Here is a 17,382-nt window from a genome sequence, read left to right on the forward strand (position 1 = left end):
ATCCATATTTATAAAGCACAGGGGGGAGTCCTATAGATACGCACCAACATAATAGATGCTATGGCATGGTACAAAAACAAAGAACACAAATTACGAAAGAAGATGCATTAGTAGTGATGTTTAACTTTCTTTATTAATTCCTAAGCCGCTGATTTGAGATATACAGACCTAGGTACGACAATGACGAGTGGAAACAGATACATACATTTTCTCACTGGTAACAAATCTTGAAAGATAAGGTGATACATTCTGATCGCTTCAGAACACGAAACCAGAACTGGATAACACACAACAGGAAAGCTGAAGTCCTTTGTGACCTATTAAAAGCAGTTATTACCCCCCCCCCCCCCCACAAACACTGTAATTCTTAACTCTCATGTTTTAGGTGCCATGTGGGTAGGTATTGGGGTGGGGTGGGGGAGGGTGTGACCTTGGGAATCGCAAAGGGCATGCTGCAAAGTCTGTCAGGCCACATGGGCTGGAGTGGCAGGGACAGCTGGGGCCAGTCATTAAGGAAGCGTCTCTTGTGAGCGAGAGCCAAAGAGCAGCCGTCCACCTCTCCAGTTTCAGGGTTTCAATTTGGGATACGATGTGCTTTCAGGCCCCCCAGTCTCAGATCCATGGATTTCAGTCAGGAGCTGAAAGGATTTAAACAGCTTTCACCATTTATTTCTTTTTCTACAGCTTTTTGATGTATATTTATTGATCTGTTTATTTAGTATTGTTTCTACAAGAGCACTGCCTCTCCTCTCTCTCTCTCTCTCTCACTCCATGGTAGTTTTCCTGATCTGTGTATAACGTTTGTTTTTGAAGATCTTGAACGAGTTGCACACATGTTTTTTTTGGGACTTTCTTTTTAATACTTTTTTACCCCTTTGTTTTTATACTTTCAAATCATGCGTTTTGAAGTCATGTAGTGGACAGGGGGTGGTTATTTTATTTTCAGTAGTTTTTACTTGGAATGTCCCTGGAGCTTGAAGGAATGTGTGCTGTACGCAGCTGAAAGTTTTGATGCAAACGGAATTCTGTATCTTGCGAGGAGTTTTATGAGGCGCTTTGGAGTGGAAATGGGCCAGGACCAAACCAAGCAGCAGATTGAGAAGGGGCTCCGTCTCTACCAGTCCAACCATACCGACAAGGCACTCCACATCTGGTTCAAGGTGCTGGAAAAGACCTCGGACCCCGGAGGGAAGTTCAGGGTCCTGGGCTGTCTGATCACTGCCCACTCCGAGATGGGCAAATACAAGGATATGCTCAAGGTAATGCTTCAATACTTCAGAACGCTCAGTCAGAGTCCCAAAGTAAAACGAAATGATGTACACCTAGAATTTTAGGATTGAGACATTTACATATATAATTTAGATATTTTTCATTTAACATCTTGTAATCAAAGAAGCTATAAACTGATGCTGCAAAAGTCTACCGGAAGCCATAATAGTAATTCATTTTAGATTTCGAAAGGTCAAATTTTTCCATTTTTGTCAGTTATATGGAAAACTACAAAGCGGTATGTAATTCAATGTGTTAATGTAACATTATTCAGCAGGTTTCATTCGACTTTATGAAGCAAAATTAGTTAATTCTATAGGTTGATGCAAAACCTTTTGGCCATAGCTAAACAAACGTTTCAGCTAGATGGAGCCGTCTTCTACATTAGTACACTGATGAAAGCACTAGCCAAAATATTTTGTCTACTGTACTTGGTTTCTTACAGTTATACCTAATTCATTCATTTATTATAATTAGCTATATTAACATTGTCAAAATGCATTCTAAACGAGTTAATATAATCAGAAGAGACCCTAATTTTAATAAACTTTAATGGTGTCATCTTCTCACTAAATGTAAATTACTACAGTAGAAACGAGGTGGATAGAGACTGGAAAGCTAGATGAGAACCATTCCATTGGTTCCCTTATAAAAGTTTGGCACAGTACATTTGCAAGGCAATTTTGCAGTTTTCCCATGCTTTTCCAATGGTTATGCTTTGCATTTAGCATTGTTTAAAATGGGTTTCCATGTCTGTTTGAATATGCTTTACCAGACCTCTCTGGGCTTTACAATGCTTGCCTATGCTTTACCATACCTCTCTGTGCCTTAAATTAATCCAACACATCAAATCCCTAAAAAGTAGCCTGTGCCACAATACAAGTCTGGTTTGGGTAGTGATACGTTATAGTAGCATGAAGCCCATTTTAAAACCAAGAAAAAAACTTGGTTACTGTTCTCTGCTGTCTGTTATGGTATTACTGCCAAAGGCTGTACTGAGTGTGGGAGGCACAGAAAGATGTGCCAACTGGGCCTGCTAACTTTCTGGACAGATAGTTTTTCAGTTTAGCAGATATTAAAGCTGTTTACAGGGAACACACGTGCTTCAGTTCTACCGGACACATTGGCAGTTTACTAAATGTGCCTTTTTATTAATCAGAAAGTGGGTGATTTGCACAGCCTGGCTGCTGTGTTGTCTGTCACCTGGCGTCATTGGCTGGCCATGACTGATTTTATTTTTGTTGCAAAAATATATTTAAAAAAAAACACAAAAAACCTTGCTTTATAGAAAATGAAAATCGCAAACAATGTACCCTGTTGAAACACTCCCGTAAGAAAACAAAGTTTCTCTTATATACACAGAAACCCCAGAACCCTAGTGCTCGCTGTGTGTTCCATCACTTAGCCGTGTTCATGGGGCAGTACTCTGTTGTACTGCAACAGAGGTACAGCGAGAACCAAGATTCCAGTCTGTGCGGTTATTTGATTTGAGCATTTATAGAATTCCTTTAGAACAGTACCTTTGATTGATAGAAATAACCCGTCAATCTAAGGTTAATATCCACCCTGATCTTTGTCAATCTATAAAAACACACCAAATAAAAAAAAACACTATTGTGGTCTATTAAACTGCAATCTCATAACACTCAGTTTGTTCAGAACTGGACATAATGTTAAGCTTTTAGACCACCCAGAAAGAGCAGGTCCGGTGCTGTGCTTTAGAGGGATTTAGGAATCTGTGTTTCCATGCGTTTGGTGTCCTTTCCATCGAAGTCTCAGAGGGAGCGAGGCCCTTGCAGTCTGCCTGAGAGTTCAGGAGTTAGAACTTTAGAGGATTGGCTTGCCCTCAACACAAATACAACACTGTTTCCAAGTTTCCTGCTGCCTTGTCTTGCTGCTCTCTCCATAGCCCTGACAAAAACCTGAACTCCATCCAGAATGAAAAATAGCTGATCTTGATGTGCTGGAAGATACATGCTCAGGAGAACTGGGTGACCTGCAAATGCATTCTCATCACCGGTTGCATTGATCTTGTACATGTCACATCAATACCTTTTTCAACACGATTTATTTTGACATTTCTATTTACATAACCCAGGGCTTAAATCAAGCAGGACATAAAGCAGAATCTGTTATACAATATGTTTCTGCAAGAGTACAGACAGAGAGACCAAATCTTCAGCACACTGGCAGGTGTCCTTCGTGTGTCCAAATTTAAACCTTCCTCCAGCAACGCAGAGGCTTTTTATCAAACCAAAAATTAATCTTTGGTTTTATTCCCCAGTTCAGAAAAATCTCAAAACAATCGGGACTGTGTTGAAAAAGATACTGGCGTGACAGGTAGAGCACATGGCACTGGGAACATCGACAGTAAACCATTTTCTTGTTGTAACACTACACTGTGTTCAAATCTCTTTAAGTACTGATCCATGTAATAAAAAACACTGAGGGCCAGATTCTCAAACTCTTTATTCCAATTTATCATTGGCACACTTTTTTTTTCAGAAAGGAGAAACACACCGAATAACTTTACCCAACCAGAAATAAACAACTAATGTTTTTAATTCAGGGGCTTGAATGAAGTATTCTGTTGTTTATTATTTGTTTTAGATGTTTAATTGGTGTTTTTTTTCCATTCAGAAATGTGCTAATGACATTTTGGAGTAATATAGCTTTGAGAATCTAGCCTTAAGTGGTTTAGAATGCCCGAAACGTATGCAGCCCCCTCAGAAAGCCTAGTCATGTTTCCAAAACCATTATTGATCAACGACATCCACTCCAAACAAACAATATCCAGCATGATGCTGTCTGAAACAATACCAGCTCATTTCTACTGTTTCTTCTTTTTTTTCTCACAATGTGTGTCTTGTGTAATGGTTTTCTGTCCAGTAATTTGTTTGCTTCACTGCTAGACACTGACAAGACTTGAACAAGACAAGGTGTAGCAGACCACTGCTGTATATTACCCCATGTAATAGGCATCAACACGAAACTGTACAAACATGCATTTTCTTACCTCTTATGAACATTAGCAACATTACAGCACTTCTTGTGTTGGATTTATGTTAATAAAGCTAGTAGGGATTTTCTCCAATTATTCTCAGAGAAAGTCTGACAGACAGACTAACTGAAAGCTCTGTGCACCCACATGTAGATTGTCAGTCACCATACTGTATAAACTATGGCCCAGCTATAAATATTCTCAGAAGGAATATTTAGAAATGACCCTGAGGGCATAATCTTCAAAAGCGAGGGCCACTCAAAGCCTCCCGGAGGAGCACTTTAAATAGAACGGCAATGGTTTTCAGAGTGAGGAATACTGCTCCGCCAGCGTGCAGGATATCAGGAATCGTCACAAGGACGGTGTGTTAGTGCCGGGAGGAGGCATTCACTTGTATATGGCAGATTCTAAACAGAGACAGCAGACTTTTACAGGATTCCTATAACAGCACAGCACTACAGTGGTATTGTTCACCCGTTCTGTCTGCTGGGGAGGGGTGGAGTCAGAGGAACCCAGAAAGGAAAATGCCCACCCCCACATCCTCCCTTTTTTATTGCACTTTATAATCCTGCAGTCCTGTCTTGACTGTTGTAGCTGCATGGCCTTTTATGTCCCCCCCCCTCCCCCCCCCCCTCCTCTCATTAACAGCAAATAGTCTGGACCAGCATTCTAGTTGATAAAACTTGGGACCTATGTATTATTATTCTTCTTATTGTTGTTATTGTGTCGATCGGACTGTTTCAAGCTTTTTGGTTGCTGTTTTACATGATACGCAGTTATGTTTGAGAGGCGCTGCTTTGTGTGTTCCAGTACGCGTTGACCCAGATAGACACGGCCCGTGAGATGGAGGACCCAGACTACCTGACCGAGGGCTACCTGAACCTGGCACGCAGCAACGAGAAGCTCTGTGACTTCCAGAAGACCATCTCCTACTGCAAGACCTGTCTGAACATGCAGGGCACCACCACCAGCCTGCTGCTCAACGGGCAGGTGTGCCTCAGCATGGGCAACGCCTTCCTGGGAATGAGTGTCTTCCAAAAAGCGCTGGAGAACTACGAGAAGGGCCTGCGCTACGCACACAACAACGATGACAAGATGCTGGAGTGCAGGGTCTGCTGCAGCCTGGGGAACTTCTACACCCAGCTCAAGGTACCAGACACATTCCTGAGACACAGACACAGATGAGAGTTACCTGACTTTTTTTTCCTCTTCAGTAATTCATTTGCTACCTTGCTAAATTATATTGGCAGTTTTTTGTTTTATTTTTAGGAAAAGGCGTTATGGCCTATTATCGGTCTTAAAGAAGTCATTAGTAAACCTGGCTTTCAGGGTACTGACAATAAAATAATAATTCAAAAATGGGCTTTAAGGGGCTTCCGAGTGGTGCATCCAGTAAAAGCACTCGCTAGAGTGCAGGATGCGCTCTATAACCTGGACGTCGCCGGTTCAAGCCCAGGCTATTCCACAGCCGACCGTGGACGGGAGCTCCCAGGGGGCGGTGCTCAATTGGCCGAGCGTCGCCCGGGGTGTCCTCGGCTCACCGCACACCAGCGACCCCTGTAGTCTGGCCGGGCGCCTGCGGGCTTGCCTGTAAGATGCCCAGAGCTGCGTTATCCTCCGACGCTGTAGCTCTGAGGAGGCTGCACGGTGAGTCTGCAGAGTGTAAAAAAGCGGTCGGCTGACGGAACACGCTTCGGAGGACAGCGTGTGTTCGTCTTCGCCACTCCCGAGTCAGCGCAGAAGTGGTAGCGGTGAACTGAGCCTAAAAATAATTGGGAATTTCAAATTGGGGAGAAAATAATAAAAATTAATTGGCAACGACTAAATTTATATAAAAAAAGGGGCTTTAAAAAAACAGCCCTTCCTGAACAAAACATTAACAGTCCTTAAAAGTGTGCGCTTATATGAGAAAATCCAGACACTTCCAATTGTGCATTGTCTCCACACAGGTGTAAAACCTTTGCAGAGTGAACGAACTGGATCGTATTGGCAATGAGTTTTATATCCTGTGTGCTGTGCTTTGCAGGACTATGAAAAGGCGCTGTTCTTCCCTTGTAAAGCTGCAGAGCTCGTGAATGACTACGGAAAGGGCTGGAGTTTGAAGTATCGGGCGATGAGCCAGTATCACATGGCAGTGGCTTACAGGAAGCTGGGACGCCTGCCGGACGCGATGGACTGCTGTGAGGTACAGCTGCTTCGTTACGGTGTTACTAGACAGCGCGCTTTGAATACATTTGAAGGTGTTTTCTCACGGCACTCTGACTTATACAGCACAGGGACGATCAGCTGTGCCATTTTATTGATGTTTGAAAAATAGGTCAATTCAGGGGCTCCAATCCATTTTTGCCCTTAATCTGAGGGAACACGAAGCCACTTTTTCAGGAACAGTGCCTTGAAACCTGGTTCTAGGAGAGTGGGAGACCTAGTTCGAGGCAACCTTGTTGTATCAAGCCCCAAGCCTCCCCCGGTGTGCCATGCAGTGGCCTGAAACCCAATCTCCTGAAACCAAGTTCCAAGCCACGCTTTGTGTTCCCTCAGCTTTACAGAAAAATTACACAATAAAAAAAACAACGGTCTGTGATTATAATACATATCACTGCATGACCACATTTTTGCTGTATGCTGTTTGCAAGGTAAAACAGTGTGCATTATAAAAAAAATAATAATGTAATTCCATCTCAGGTAACACTGTAGCAGAACTGTTAGCTGCTGTGCAAAAGGGTCATACTGGTAGTTTTGAAAACCACAGCAGCCTAATAATAGAGTCATTGGAGAGCAGGTCAGATCTCATTACAAATGGGTTTAAAATATTCCCCCTTCTGCCTACCCTAGAGCTTCCCATTAAAGCAATTCGTTTACAGTACTAATTCTTCACACTGTAAGTGCTTGAGATTTCCAATTGAAATCGTCTGTATCTCTGGAACAAGTTAGCATTCAGAAATTGATGTCTCTTATCAGGAGAATACTATCAGAAAAGGCTTGGATACTCCTCAAAATATTTAGATTTGAATTTATGTTTGTTTTTATTACTTCAGTGTCCTTACATTTCAGTGACAACCCTTTAAGCAGCTGTTGCTATGGCTGTAAAACCTATTTTCAAACTCAACATGACAACCATTTCTTCTGCAGTAGATGCTATGTACAGCCCCTGATGTCTTTTTCACTTTGACTCTGGGAAAGTCCATTCATCCTGCTACCACACTATGGAATAATTTCCTGTGCAGCACATATTAGGGCCCCACCTGAATCTCAGACTTCCTTTGTTGTGTGTACACATCGATACCTGCTGCACAGGAATGGAATCTTCATTGTTGGGGAAGGACTTCACCAGACCCAAAGTGAAAAAAGTTTCAAAAACTAGTTAAAAGTTGTTCTGAAATCCTTTCCAGGATACGCTTTACCTAACAACCAGGCAATTTCTCTTTGATTTGTTCACATTATGTGTCGTGTGCTTCAAAAAAAACCCCAATAATAATAATAATTTTATTTGATTAAATTACCTAGAATTTTGTCTGTTACACCATGATAGAAAACATGCGAAACTGTGAACATGAAATAAAATGCTAAATGAATTACATTCTACTGTTTTCAGTGTGAGGCTGGTATATCTAATCACTTCCCAGCAGGCATTATTTGAAAAAAGCAATACAAGTACATTACAATCTCATGGAGCTTCAATCAGTATTACATTTCATATCCCTGTATGTATGTGTGTGTATTTATTTATTTATTCAGTCATTCTTTCTTTCATTTCTTTCGTTTTTTTTTTTTTGTTTGTTTTTTTTTTACCAAAAAATGCATATGCCATTTGCAATGACAAAATTGTAAAAAATGTATTCGTGATTTTACCAATATATAGTGCAATATATTGTGGTATGTCACACTGCCACACAAACATTTAGGAGCGACACATTCATCTTTTTAATGGTAAAGACATGATATGTGTTATAACCAAAAAAAAGCATTCACATGTCGTCAGTTGCAGGTTAATAATGTCAAGTCTGAATTGCCACCCCTAACCTAGAGAATAGTAGTGTATGATCATCTATTCTGTGCTTGCAGGAATCAATGAAGATCGCCCTGCAGCATGGTGATCGGCCACTCCAGTCTCTTTGCTTGTTGTGCTTCGCTGACATACACCGGAGCAGAAACGATGTGGAGGTACAGCGTCCACACTCTAGCCACATGGCCGCTTCGCTTCCCTCCACTGACACCGCAATGCTTTCTTACAAGGGCTGTGCAGGGGGACAGACAAATGTTTGTCTTCTTCACTACCTTGGAATTCTGTGCGTTATTGAGCGTTTTGAGATTAATAGATTATTTGTTTATTTAGCAGACGCCTTTATCCAAGGCGACTTACAGAGACTAGGGTGTGTGAACTAAGCATCAGCTGCAGAGTCACTTACAACTACATCTCACCGGAAAGACGGAGCACAAGGAGGTTAAGTGACTTGCTCAGGGTCACACAGTGAGTCTGTGAGTGAGCTGGGATTTGAACCGGGGACCTCCTGGTTACAAGCCCTTTTCTTTAACCACTGGACCACACAGCCTCCTATATGATTTATCAAGAGCTGTTCCAAATGTTCACAGCTAGGCTAAGACGCAAAGCAGACGGGACCAAACTTACTGTCAATCCATTTTCAAGAGTGCTTTATATTCACTAGATCTCCCTTTACAAGGAGGTCCTGGTTTGTGATTTTGATTGAGCACCTGGGAATTAGGATGCCAAACAGAAACCGTTGCTGGGTGATTATGGGGAATGAAGAGGCGCATTGAAGTTGTACTATTTCCAGCACGTGATCATGGCACTTAAATAGCGTTAGACCATCAGTGTTCACCTCCTATGAGCAGGTCTTTTTAAAAAGGGATTCAATAACCCAGCTGCTTTATTTTGTGTGCCATGCTTTTTTTTGTGGGCTGAATTGAATGCCAGTTGTCCATAGCAATGTTATAACGCACCTGTCTGGTTTTTTTTTAGAAAGCATTCCCTCGCTATGAGTCTTCCATGTGTATAATGACTGAAACCGGCAATCGGCTTGGACAGGTGCACGTCTACCTGGGCGTGGCGAAGTGCTGGCTTATACAGAAGGAGCTGGACAAGGTGAGGCCGAGGATGTTCACGACAGGGTCTGTATCTCTGGAGAACTGATACCACCGCCTTTAGAAAAGTTGCAGTTTTCCCATGCTCCTTCCCGTGGTTATGCTATGCATTTACCATAGTTTGCCGGGTTTTACAATGCTTTACTATGCTTTCGCTATGCTTTATTACACTTTGCTGTGCTTTTACTGGGAAAAGCTTTTATAAGGGGAGTCATAGAGAGCATTGTAGCTGTGCACACTGAATTACACTTTATATTTGGTTGAATCTACCCCTCAGTGAGCTAAGGAGATACTGTATTGTACTGTATTGTGCTTTGTACTAACAATGTTGGATCAATATATTATATCTCTTTTCTTCTGCTAGGCTCTAGACACTGTTCAGAGGGCACAAGAGTTAGCAGAAGGTTTGGGAAATAAGGTAAAGTATGTTATGCATTCTCAACAGCCCAGGAGCTCTATTATTGCATATAACACAACTTTAAGGTTGCAAGCAACACGCTTTGTGCATGATGCTCTTGCAGGAGGAAGGCACAGCCTACAGGGTTTTTACATGTAGGCAAACCTGTAGACCAACTGCAATCAACTACATTGCAATTCAACATTGCTGCAGTGCGCCACATTCAGTGAGCACTGATATGTAAAACTGAAGCAACAAGATGAGTTTAGATTAACGTTCAGAGACTGAATCGTCTACGGGAGACTAGAAGTGTGACACACGGATGCAATCAGCGCAAGAAGGACCCCAACCTTGTCTGTTATCCCTGTATCTCCTCAGCTGTGCATCCTGAAGGCTCACTGCCTGAACGAGGGCATCTTCCGCTCCAAGGAGCAGCAGACATTGCTGCGGGAGCAGGTGGTGAAGTTCCACGAGTGCGTGGAGGAGATGGAGCTGTACTGCGGGATGTGCGGGGAGTCCATTGGGGAGAAGAACCACCAGCTTCAGGCGCTGCCCTGCTCACACGTCTTCCACTTAAAGTAGGGGCTCCACCGAACAGGAGAGGGTTCCTGTTGGGTGATCCAAGGGTAGACTGATTGGAAACCAGTTTCCTATGTCTTTCCAAAGGCACATCAGCCAGCTTGTTATTCCCCCATTCTATAGTGATATTCAGTGAAACTTTTAAATAAAGGGCTCGTTACTAACGCTGTGGTGTGTAAGAAGGGTGACCTGCTTTGTCTGCTTGTAATTGAATAGGGAAAACTAAGGTTACCATATGACTGTGTACACGAGGACAGTTTGGACAGGCTTTTCAATTCACGTTGCAGTGCATTCTGGTCGTTTGACCTGTCTCAGGTACCTTTCACAACAGGGCTACACATTGAGTGCATTGTGGGTGTGAAAAGCATAAACTGTCCCAAAACGGTCCTAGTGTACATGGAGCCATATGGTTATAGGGTGTAAAACCACCATGGGCTGCCAGGACTGGATTAATTGAACTTGATAAACCTTTAGAAGAGTTGGAGGTGGACATCTGAAGCAGAGTTTCTTCTCCAGAACGGCTGATCCTCTTTGAGAATTGCATGTAATCTGACAGGCGTCTTCCTCTTTGCAGATGCCTACAGTCCAACGGGACACGGGGCTGCCCAAACTGTCGGCGATCGTCTGTGAAACCCGGCTATGTGTGATGGGGTCGTGCTCCCTGGGCTGCGGACACACGAGACTGAAGGCCCTCTGATTGGGCAGGACTCGGACGCTGACTCTCGATTGAACTGGAAGAACGGAGCCGTACAGGTAAACAGGCTCTGTGATGGCAAAAGAGGGGCGTCTTCTTTCCAAGGCAAACAGAGAATTCAATTACAAGATGGAAGCAGAGCATAAACAACAACCAGACAGCTGTGACTACACTGGAATTCAAAAAAAAAAGTTTTATCGTATGTTCTAGCAGTTGGGATCAGTGTTCAAAGGGGGATAAAGCTTTGGGACAGCATGTCTATGTTTTATTGTGTATTTGATTTAAAAGATGGTTCGACTCGTTTTGCCGGACAGTGTGATCTACAGGGGTGGGAGAAACATTGTTTCTCGACTTCACATTCCCAGATTCTCACGCCGGATTGAGTAGCACAGATTTCATTTCAGAATGGACGCCTTTACTGTAACATGGCTACAGTAAACATGCAAACACACATGTTTTACAAAGGAAAACACGGGATGGGGTTATTTATTTTATTGATGGTCTCTGTAAACGTGAAAAAAATGACCCATAAGATACAACTACTCCTTTTGAATCCTCTTAGATGTGGTTTTGTCTTTTTACAGTCGTTAGGTACAGCAGGACTAATTATAATTAGCATACTTTGGATTTGATGTTACTGAATGTGTAAATATATAAAGCAGTTCCTTCAGAACAATTAGATGTTGATGAGACTGATCTGTTGTTTTTGTTGTTCCATTTTATAAAACATCTCTAAAAAAACATTGATAATTGTGTTCATTTTAAATATTGTTGATAATGAACTGTATGGTTTGGGTTATTTCTGGTACAAGACGACCTCTATAGTATGTGGTTTAAAATATGATCAATATTCTATTTTATTTAGTTTTTCAGTTTTTATATTTTCATAATGTTTAAACAAAGAAAACCTATTATGAATAATTTATCGTCTAAAATACCTTTCTCACAATTCAAAACTGAATTGTGTTGTCTTAGCATTTATGTTAATAGATTTTCATTCTCTGCATGCACCCCTTTATATTTGATATGGTGTTGTACAATCTTTGGCAGCTGACTTGCTTTGAACAGGTGGTCTCTTAACCCCTTAAGGTACACAAGGAATTGAGTGGCTGTTCAAATGGTTTCTTCTTAAAATTGAGAGAGACTCAACAAGTATCATGAGGAGGAAAGTGACAATTTGGATGACCAGATCCAACTTGTCAGTAAATTATTTTATTTGTGGGACACATATGTGCCTTGTACCTTGGTTGATAGATAGCGCTTGCTTCCCTTCACAAAAATGTTCCAGTCAATTTTGGAAAAAATATTATTACACACAACAGAGAATATATGGAGCACTTTTATTTATTTTAAAAAACAATTAAAACATAATAACACCTGTGCCTTCTGCCAGTTGTTGTCAATTCAATGCTTGTCTTCTTTCTATTCCTTAAGGATATTATCTTCAAGTATTTCTCATCCTTGTTAGACAGCTTTTTGGGGTCTTCCAGTCCTGGGTTTGTTAATTACAGATGATGTTTCTCTGTACTTGTTGATTATGCTTCGGATACCACACCTTGAAAATCAAGTGATGCAAGCTATTTCACTCAATGTTTTTCCTTCTTTATGCGAGTCAAGGCTGTTATAATAGTAGAAAACACTAGTGGAGGCTTTGAGTAAATTGCTGATGCTCATAATGCATCAGAGTAGAAAAATGCAACATGTCTAAGACTTTTGCACAGCAGTATGTATATATACTGTGGACTGAAGGAGAAGCATTGGTGGGAGGTTTTAATCAATGACATCATTTGGACTGTAGGAGGCGCTCAGCTCCTATTGGCCCACAGAGACAATGGAGAGCATGTTGAGTGGCACTTCAAGCTACCAAACGGCAGTGCTTTCTCATTGGCCAGTACCTTTTCTCCCCCATCACTGTTTGACTATACTGTATAACCACCCTGTTAGGTTCCTATGCAGTTTTTGTGTCAGACCAATCAACTTGAATAAACCCTAACCATTAAAAAAAGATATACAGTACAGCTTAGATTCTGCTCATTGGAGTACAAATGTGTGCTATGCTTATGTCATATCTAATGTGATGAAAAATAAATAAATAAAAATAATCATGTTTAAATCCATCAGATGCCACAGTCTTTTGTAAAACCAAATGTAAATTGCCAAATGTAAAATGTATGCTAACCTTTTCAGTCCTGAATTATTTTTGTCGAGCTGAAGAATAAACTCCTTTATTGAGTATACATACATGAGAACAGGAACATTTTTTTTTTTTTTTAACATATATTTCTACACTACCTCGGACTGGGGCCTAGGAGTCCCGTGAGGTTCCAACGTGATTTCCGAGGGCATTTGTTAACATACAGCGCTAAGATAAGACAGGGCTGCTTATTCCACATTCCTGGGGCCAGGTATGCAAAATGGGATTGTTGTCAGGCATGCAACCTTGTATATCTCAGCTCACAAAGGAGAGACAAAATAATCACTGTGATTTGGCAAGAGGGGTTCTTATCTTTGGGGTTACAAAATAACAATAATAAGTAGCTGACGCAATACTTAAATACAGAAGTGGCTTGGAATTCACTTAGAAATGACATTTTTGGTGACAGTACGCACTCCTTCGTGTACAACGATCGACATTACATATAAAAACACAGGATCTAATACTATAAAAAAAAAAACAAACATTCCAGCGTCTACGGAATTCCATGCAGCTGTAAGAAAGAAGCAAGTTGACTTAGCAAATAAAAAAGAAACAATAACTTTGATAAGATACAATATTACATATTGATGATTGTAAACTAGAAGTAGAAAAACAATCAAAGGGTAGTTTAAACCTCGTTTGACTAGTTTGAGTGCTACGCCCACCCAACCGGACCACAGTACTTCCCTGCCACGGGGGATGTGGACCCATCTTTAAACACCAGAGAGTCGTGGTGGCAATCGGGCATATACTCCACATCAAAAGATGTGATGGTTATGTAGACCTGCAATGAAACGGAAAAGAAAAAAATCTTAAAACGATCGTCATACTGCTAAGTACAAAGCCATTCAGTATTCGCCCCCTTCTTAAAACCTATTCTAAAGTTCCGAAGCTTCGGAGGCTGAATCTTCGCCCTCTCTTTGTTGCACTTAGATGGGGACCCAAATACCTGCTGCACAGGAAGTGAATCCACAGTGTGGTGGCAGGATAAACAGATTTCCCTGGAATCAAAGTAGAATGTGGTAAAGAGTGCCTTTTACTGTTGTACCTTTTTATATTGTATTTACCTTTTCAATCTTGTCCTCTCCTTCCCTTTCATTTTATTAAATCTAGACATTCTATCTAAATGTGTGATTGTGCCCTGCAATGTAGCTTTCTGATTGGTGGATGAAAGTTCTGAGGTTCCTAGTTTAGTTTAATGTTCAACAGGTCTGATGTTAAATGCACTTACCAGTGCTATAAGTAGCTTTGAAGCCAGTTTTAGCAACTGATCGCTGACGTTACCACTGGCAATTAGTGGAGGAATCTCCAGTAAGACTGGGGACTTTATAGTTTCACCATCATAAACTCTAATATAGTCAGAGGCACAATATACAGAGTCCTGGATGTCAAATACATCAAACGTCATTAAACCTGGAAAAATAAATACATAAATGGTACTTTGTGCCACACAGCAACCATGTTCCTTTCCTGTATATCCCCTTAGTCACTGTATGAATAATTCTACCACATTAGGATTCCTATCCGTGTATCTAGTGCATATATGTGTATCTAGTGCATATTTTTCAAAGTTTTGGCAGGGTAACTTCTCAAACTCCACAGAGTTCACACAACCTGGTTTAAAATGTCTACACAGGTGTTATGGTTGAAAACGCAGATTGAGGTGGTATGCTTTTTAAAAATGCACATTTTAAAGGCGACCTCTGTTAAATCATGTTTGTAATGTAAACTGTTTCCTGTGATGTCAGACCTCCACCCAAAATTCCATTCCTAGCAACGGCCCTGGTTGTTATGAAACAAACGCAGGAACTGCAAAATTATATACAGAAAGGTGTAACAGACTTACCCGATCTTTGATTTAATAGAGAGATAGTCAATTTCATCCTTCCTCGGTACGAAGCGGATGCAGGTTTGGGAATCAGATTATGGCGTTGTTCATGACTTGTATGTCCTCATCAACTGGGACAAATATGAAAACGTGCTATGTAATAACAAATTGAGTTTCTGCACAATGTATTAACAGAGCCCTGCGCCACTGCAGTAAATAATATTGTACAGTATCTGAGAAACCACAGCCTTCCTCATCAGATGGGATCTGCAGCATAAATCATTAAATCTGATCTTGAAAAAGCAATGCAATGCACTTATAATACTTGGTTTGTTTTATTGCTATACATACCTAATAATAAAAAAAAAGCTAGAAAAGATTACAACCTCTGGGGTGTAGTAAGTAATATAGTAATACCCTTTAAAAGTCCATACCGTAGTAAGTGTCGATAATGTAAGGCGCTTACACCAGTCCAATAGAGGTTTTTGGCCAAAAGCAGCGGCCGTTTTTGCATTTTATAACACTCCTGGACATTTGGTGTGCAATGTCGCCCTCTGTCAGCATGATGTTGCTTTCTGTGTGAAAACAGATCAGATAAACTGTGGAATTAATTATCTGACAGACAGTGGAACCTCAGAAAATGGTATGTGTGCAACATTTATAAAGTCTACTCATATAATGTGAGGAACAAGAAGAAGAGGAAGAATTATTGATCCTGCAGTTTCATTTTTTTTTTTTAGTGTAGCAGGAAACTATCAAGTCTCAGTCAAAAAACATACTCAACATATATATGAAATATGAGCTCAAATCTAAACTTATTTATGACACGCAAAACAAAGTGTTACCCAATAAACACAACTCCCAATTTAGTTACTTCATTTTCTAAAATGGCAACGTGCAAAATTATGTAATATAACATAACATTTAAATAAAAGAAAAAAACAGCACGTCACAAATAGCTAAAATATCATGTTGGGTATCATGTCGAATCTAATGTGCGGACACAGGCCTGTGTAGGAGATGACATTCTGCATAAAGTATTAATAAAAAACTGACCATAGCATACAGCCCCCCCCCCCCCCCCTCTCAGAGCATGCTGGCTCCACACTGAGGATTTGGAAGCAGACCAGAACGCCCCCAGGCAAAGAGGCAGGTGCAGGACGTGTGAAACACTTGACACACATTTATATGTGGGGCTGCGGTAGCAAAACCAATGCCTTCTTTATCACAGTTAAACATCAACATTTAGTGACTGGTGTGTTAAAGCTATGGAGGAACCTCCCAACCAGTTCCTCTATCCAGAACAAAGTAACAATACAATGTTGCTGTCCTGAATACTACTACGAATCTGTGTTGTGGTTTGTAAGGGATAATAAAACTCTAACTTAGTTCTGAAAGAGCTAGCACCGCAGTACATACACAGAGGATGCTCAATTAGCCTGTAGTAAAACTCTAACTTAGTTCTGAAAGAGCTAGCACCGCAGTACATACACAGAGGATGCTCAGTTAGCCTGTAGTAAAACTCTAACTTAGTTCTGAAAGAGCAAGCACCGCAGTACATACACAGAGAATGCTCAGTTAGCCTGTAGCACCTCTATTTTAGGTAACTGAATTTCTTTTAACCCAGTCAAACTTGTTTATTTGAGGACGTGCACCTTCTGAGTAATTGCCTCATTAGTGAAGCAGTGAGGTGATTTTTCTTGGCCACACAATTAAAGTGTCACCACATGAGTCTGGTATTCTTTGAAGTGGCACAAACAACACTAATGTTTTTTAATGTTAAATTCTCATTATAGAGAGCTGTGGAGCTCAGCCATGGACCGCATTAACTTCTGAACTTTATATATATATATATATATATATATATATATATATATATATATATATATATATATATATTTACTTTAATTTAGCCTCTGAGCTGACCAACATGTAATATTCCATCTAGAAAGCATCTATGGGGAAAAAAAAAAAGATCTCAGTGATACCGTATTGAGGCGCACCGCAGTGGAAATTAACAATCAGCTAAGGGAAGGAAAAGGGGGATTGATACACAGAGAGGCAGAGATCAACGAAAGAGTCAGAAAACCCTGAAGCCTCCCTCCACTTTTACAAAAATCCATGTCATGTGAGAATATTCCCTGCTGATAAGTCACTGAAACAAGTAAATATTTGCCAGTTATCCCTAAGGCCCAGTAGTCGCTTTCATCCCAGACCTGACTGTCTCAAGAATACCAGGTAAGAATTTAAATGACCTTCATTATTACCGTTTGAAGAGCCGCCCTGCTCTAATAATCAATAGCAGTAACAGGTACAA

General features: G+C 40.9%; 1 protein-coding gene across 1 annotated transcript; it reads left to right on the forward strand.

Moving 5' to 3' along the window:
* The first annotated feature begins 500 nt into the window (after positions 1-500).
* On the forward strand, positions 501-13,153 carry LOC117434818 (43 kDa receptor-associated protein of the synapse). Its single transcript, XM_034057481.3, has 8 exons — positions 501-1,259; positions 5,081-5,419; positions 6,297-6,455; positions 8,333-8,431; positions 9,249-9,371; positions 9,735-9,788; positions 10,146-10,345; positions 10,921-13,153. Exons 1-8 carry the CDS (start codon positions 1,047-1,049, stop codon positions 10,991-10,993), a joined length of 1,260 nt encoding a protein of 419 aa, XP_033913372.1. The 5' UTR covers positions 501-1,046; the 3' UTR covers positions 10,994-13,153.
* The last annotated feature ends 4,229 nt before the right edge of the window (positions 13,154-17,382 follow it).

The sequence above is a fragment of the Acipenser ruthenus genome, chromosome 28 (genome assembly GCF_902713425.1).
Source record: "Acipenser ruthenus chromosome 28, fAciRut3.2 maternal haplotype, whole genome shotgun sequence".
Classification (NCBI taxonomy): domain Eukaryota; kingdom Metazoa; phylum Chordata; class Actinopteri; order Acipenseriformes; family Acipenseridae; genus Acipenser; species Acipenser ruthenus.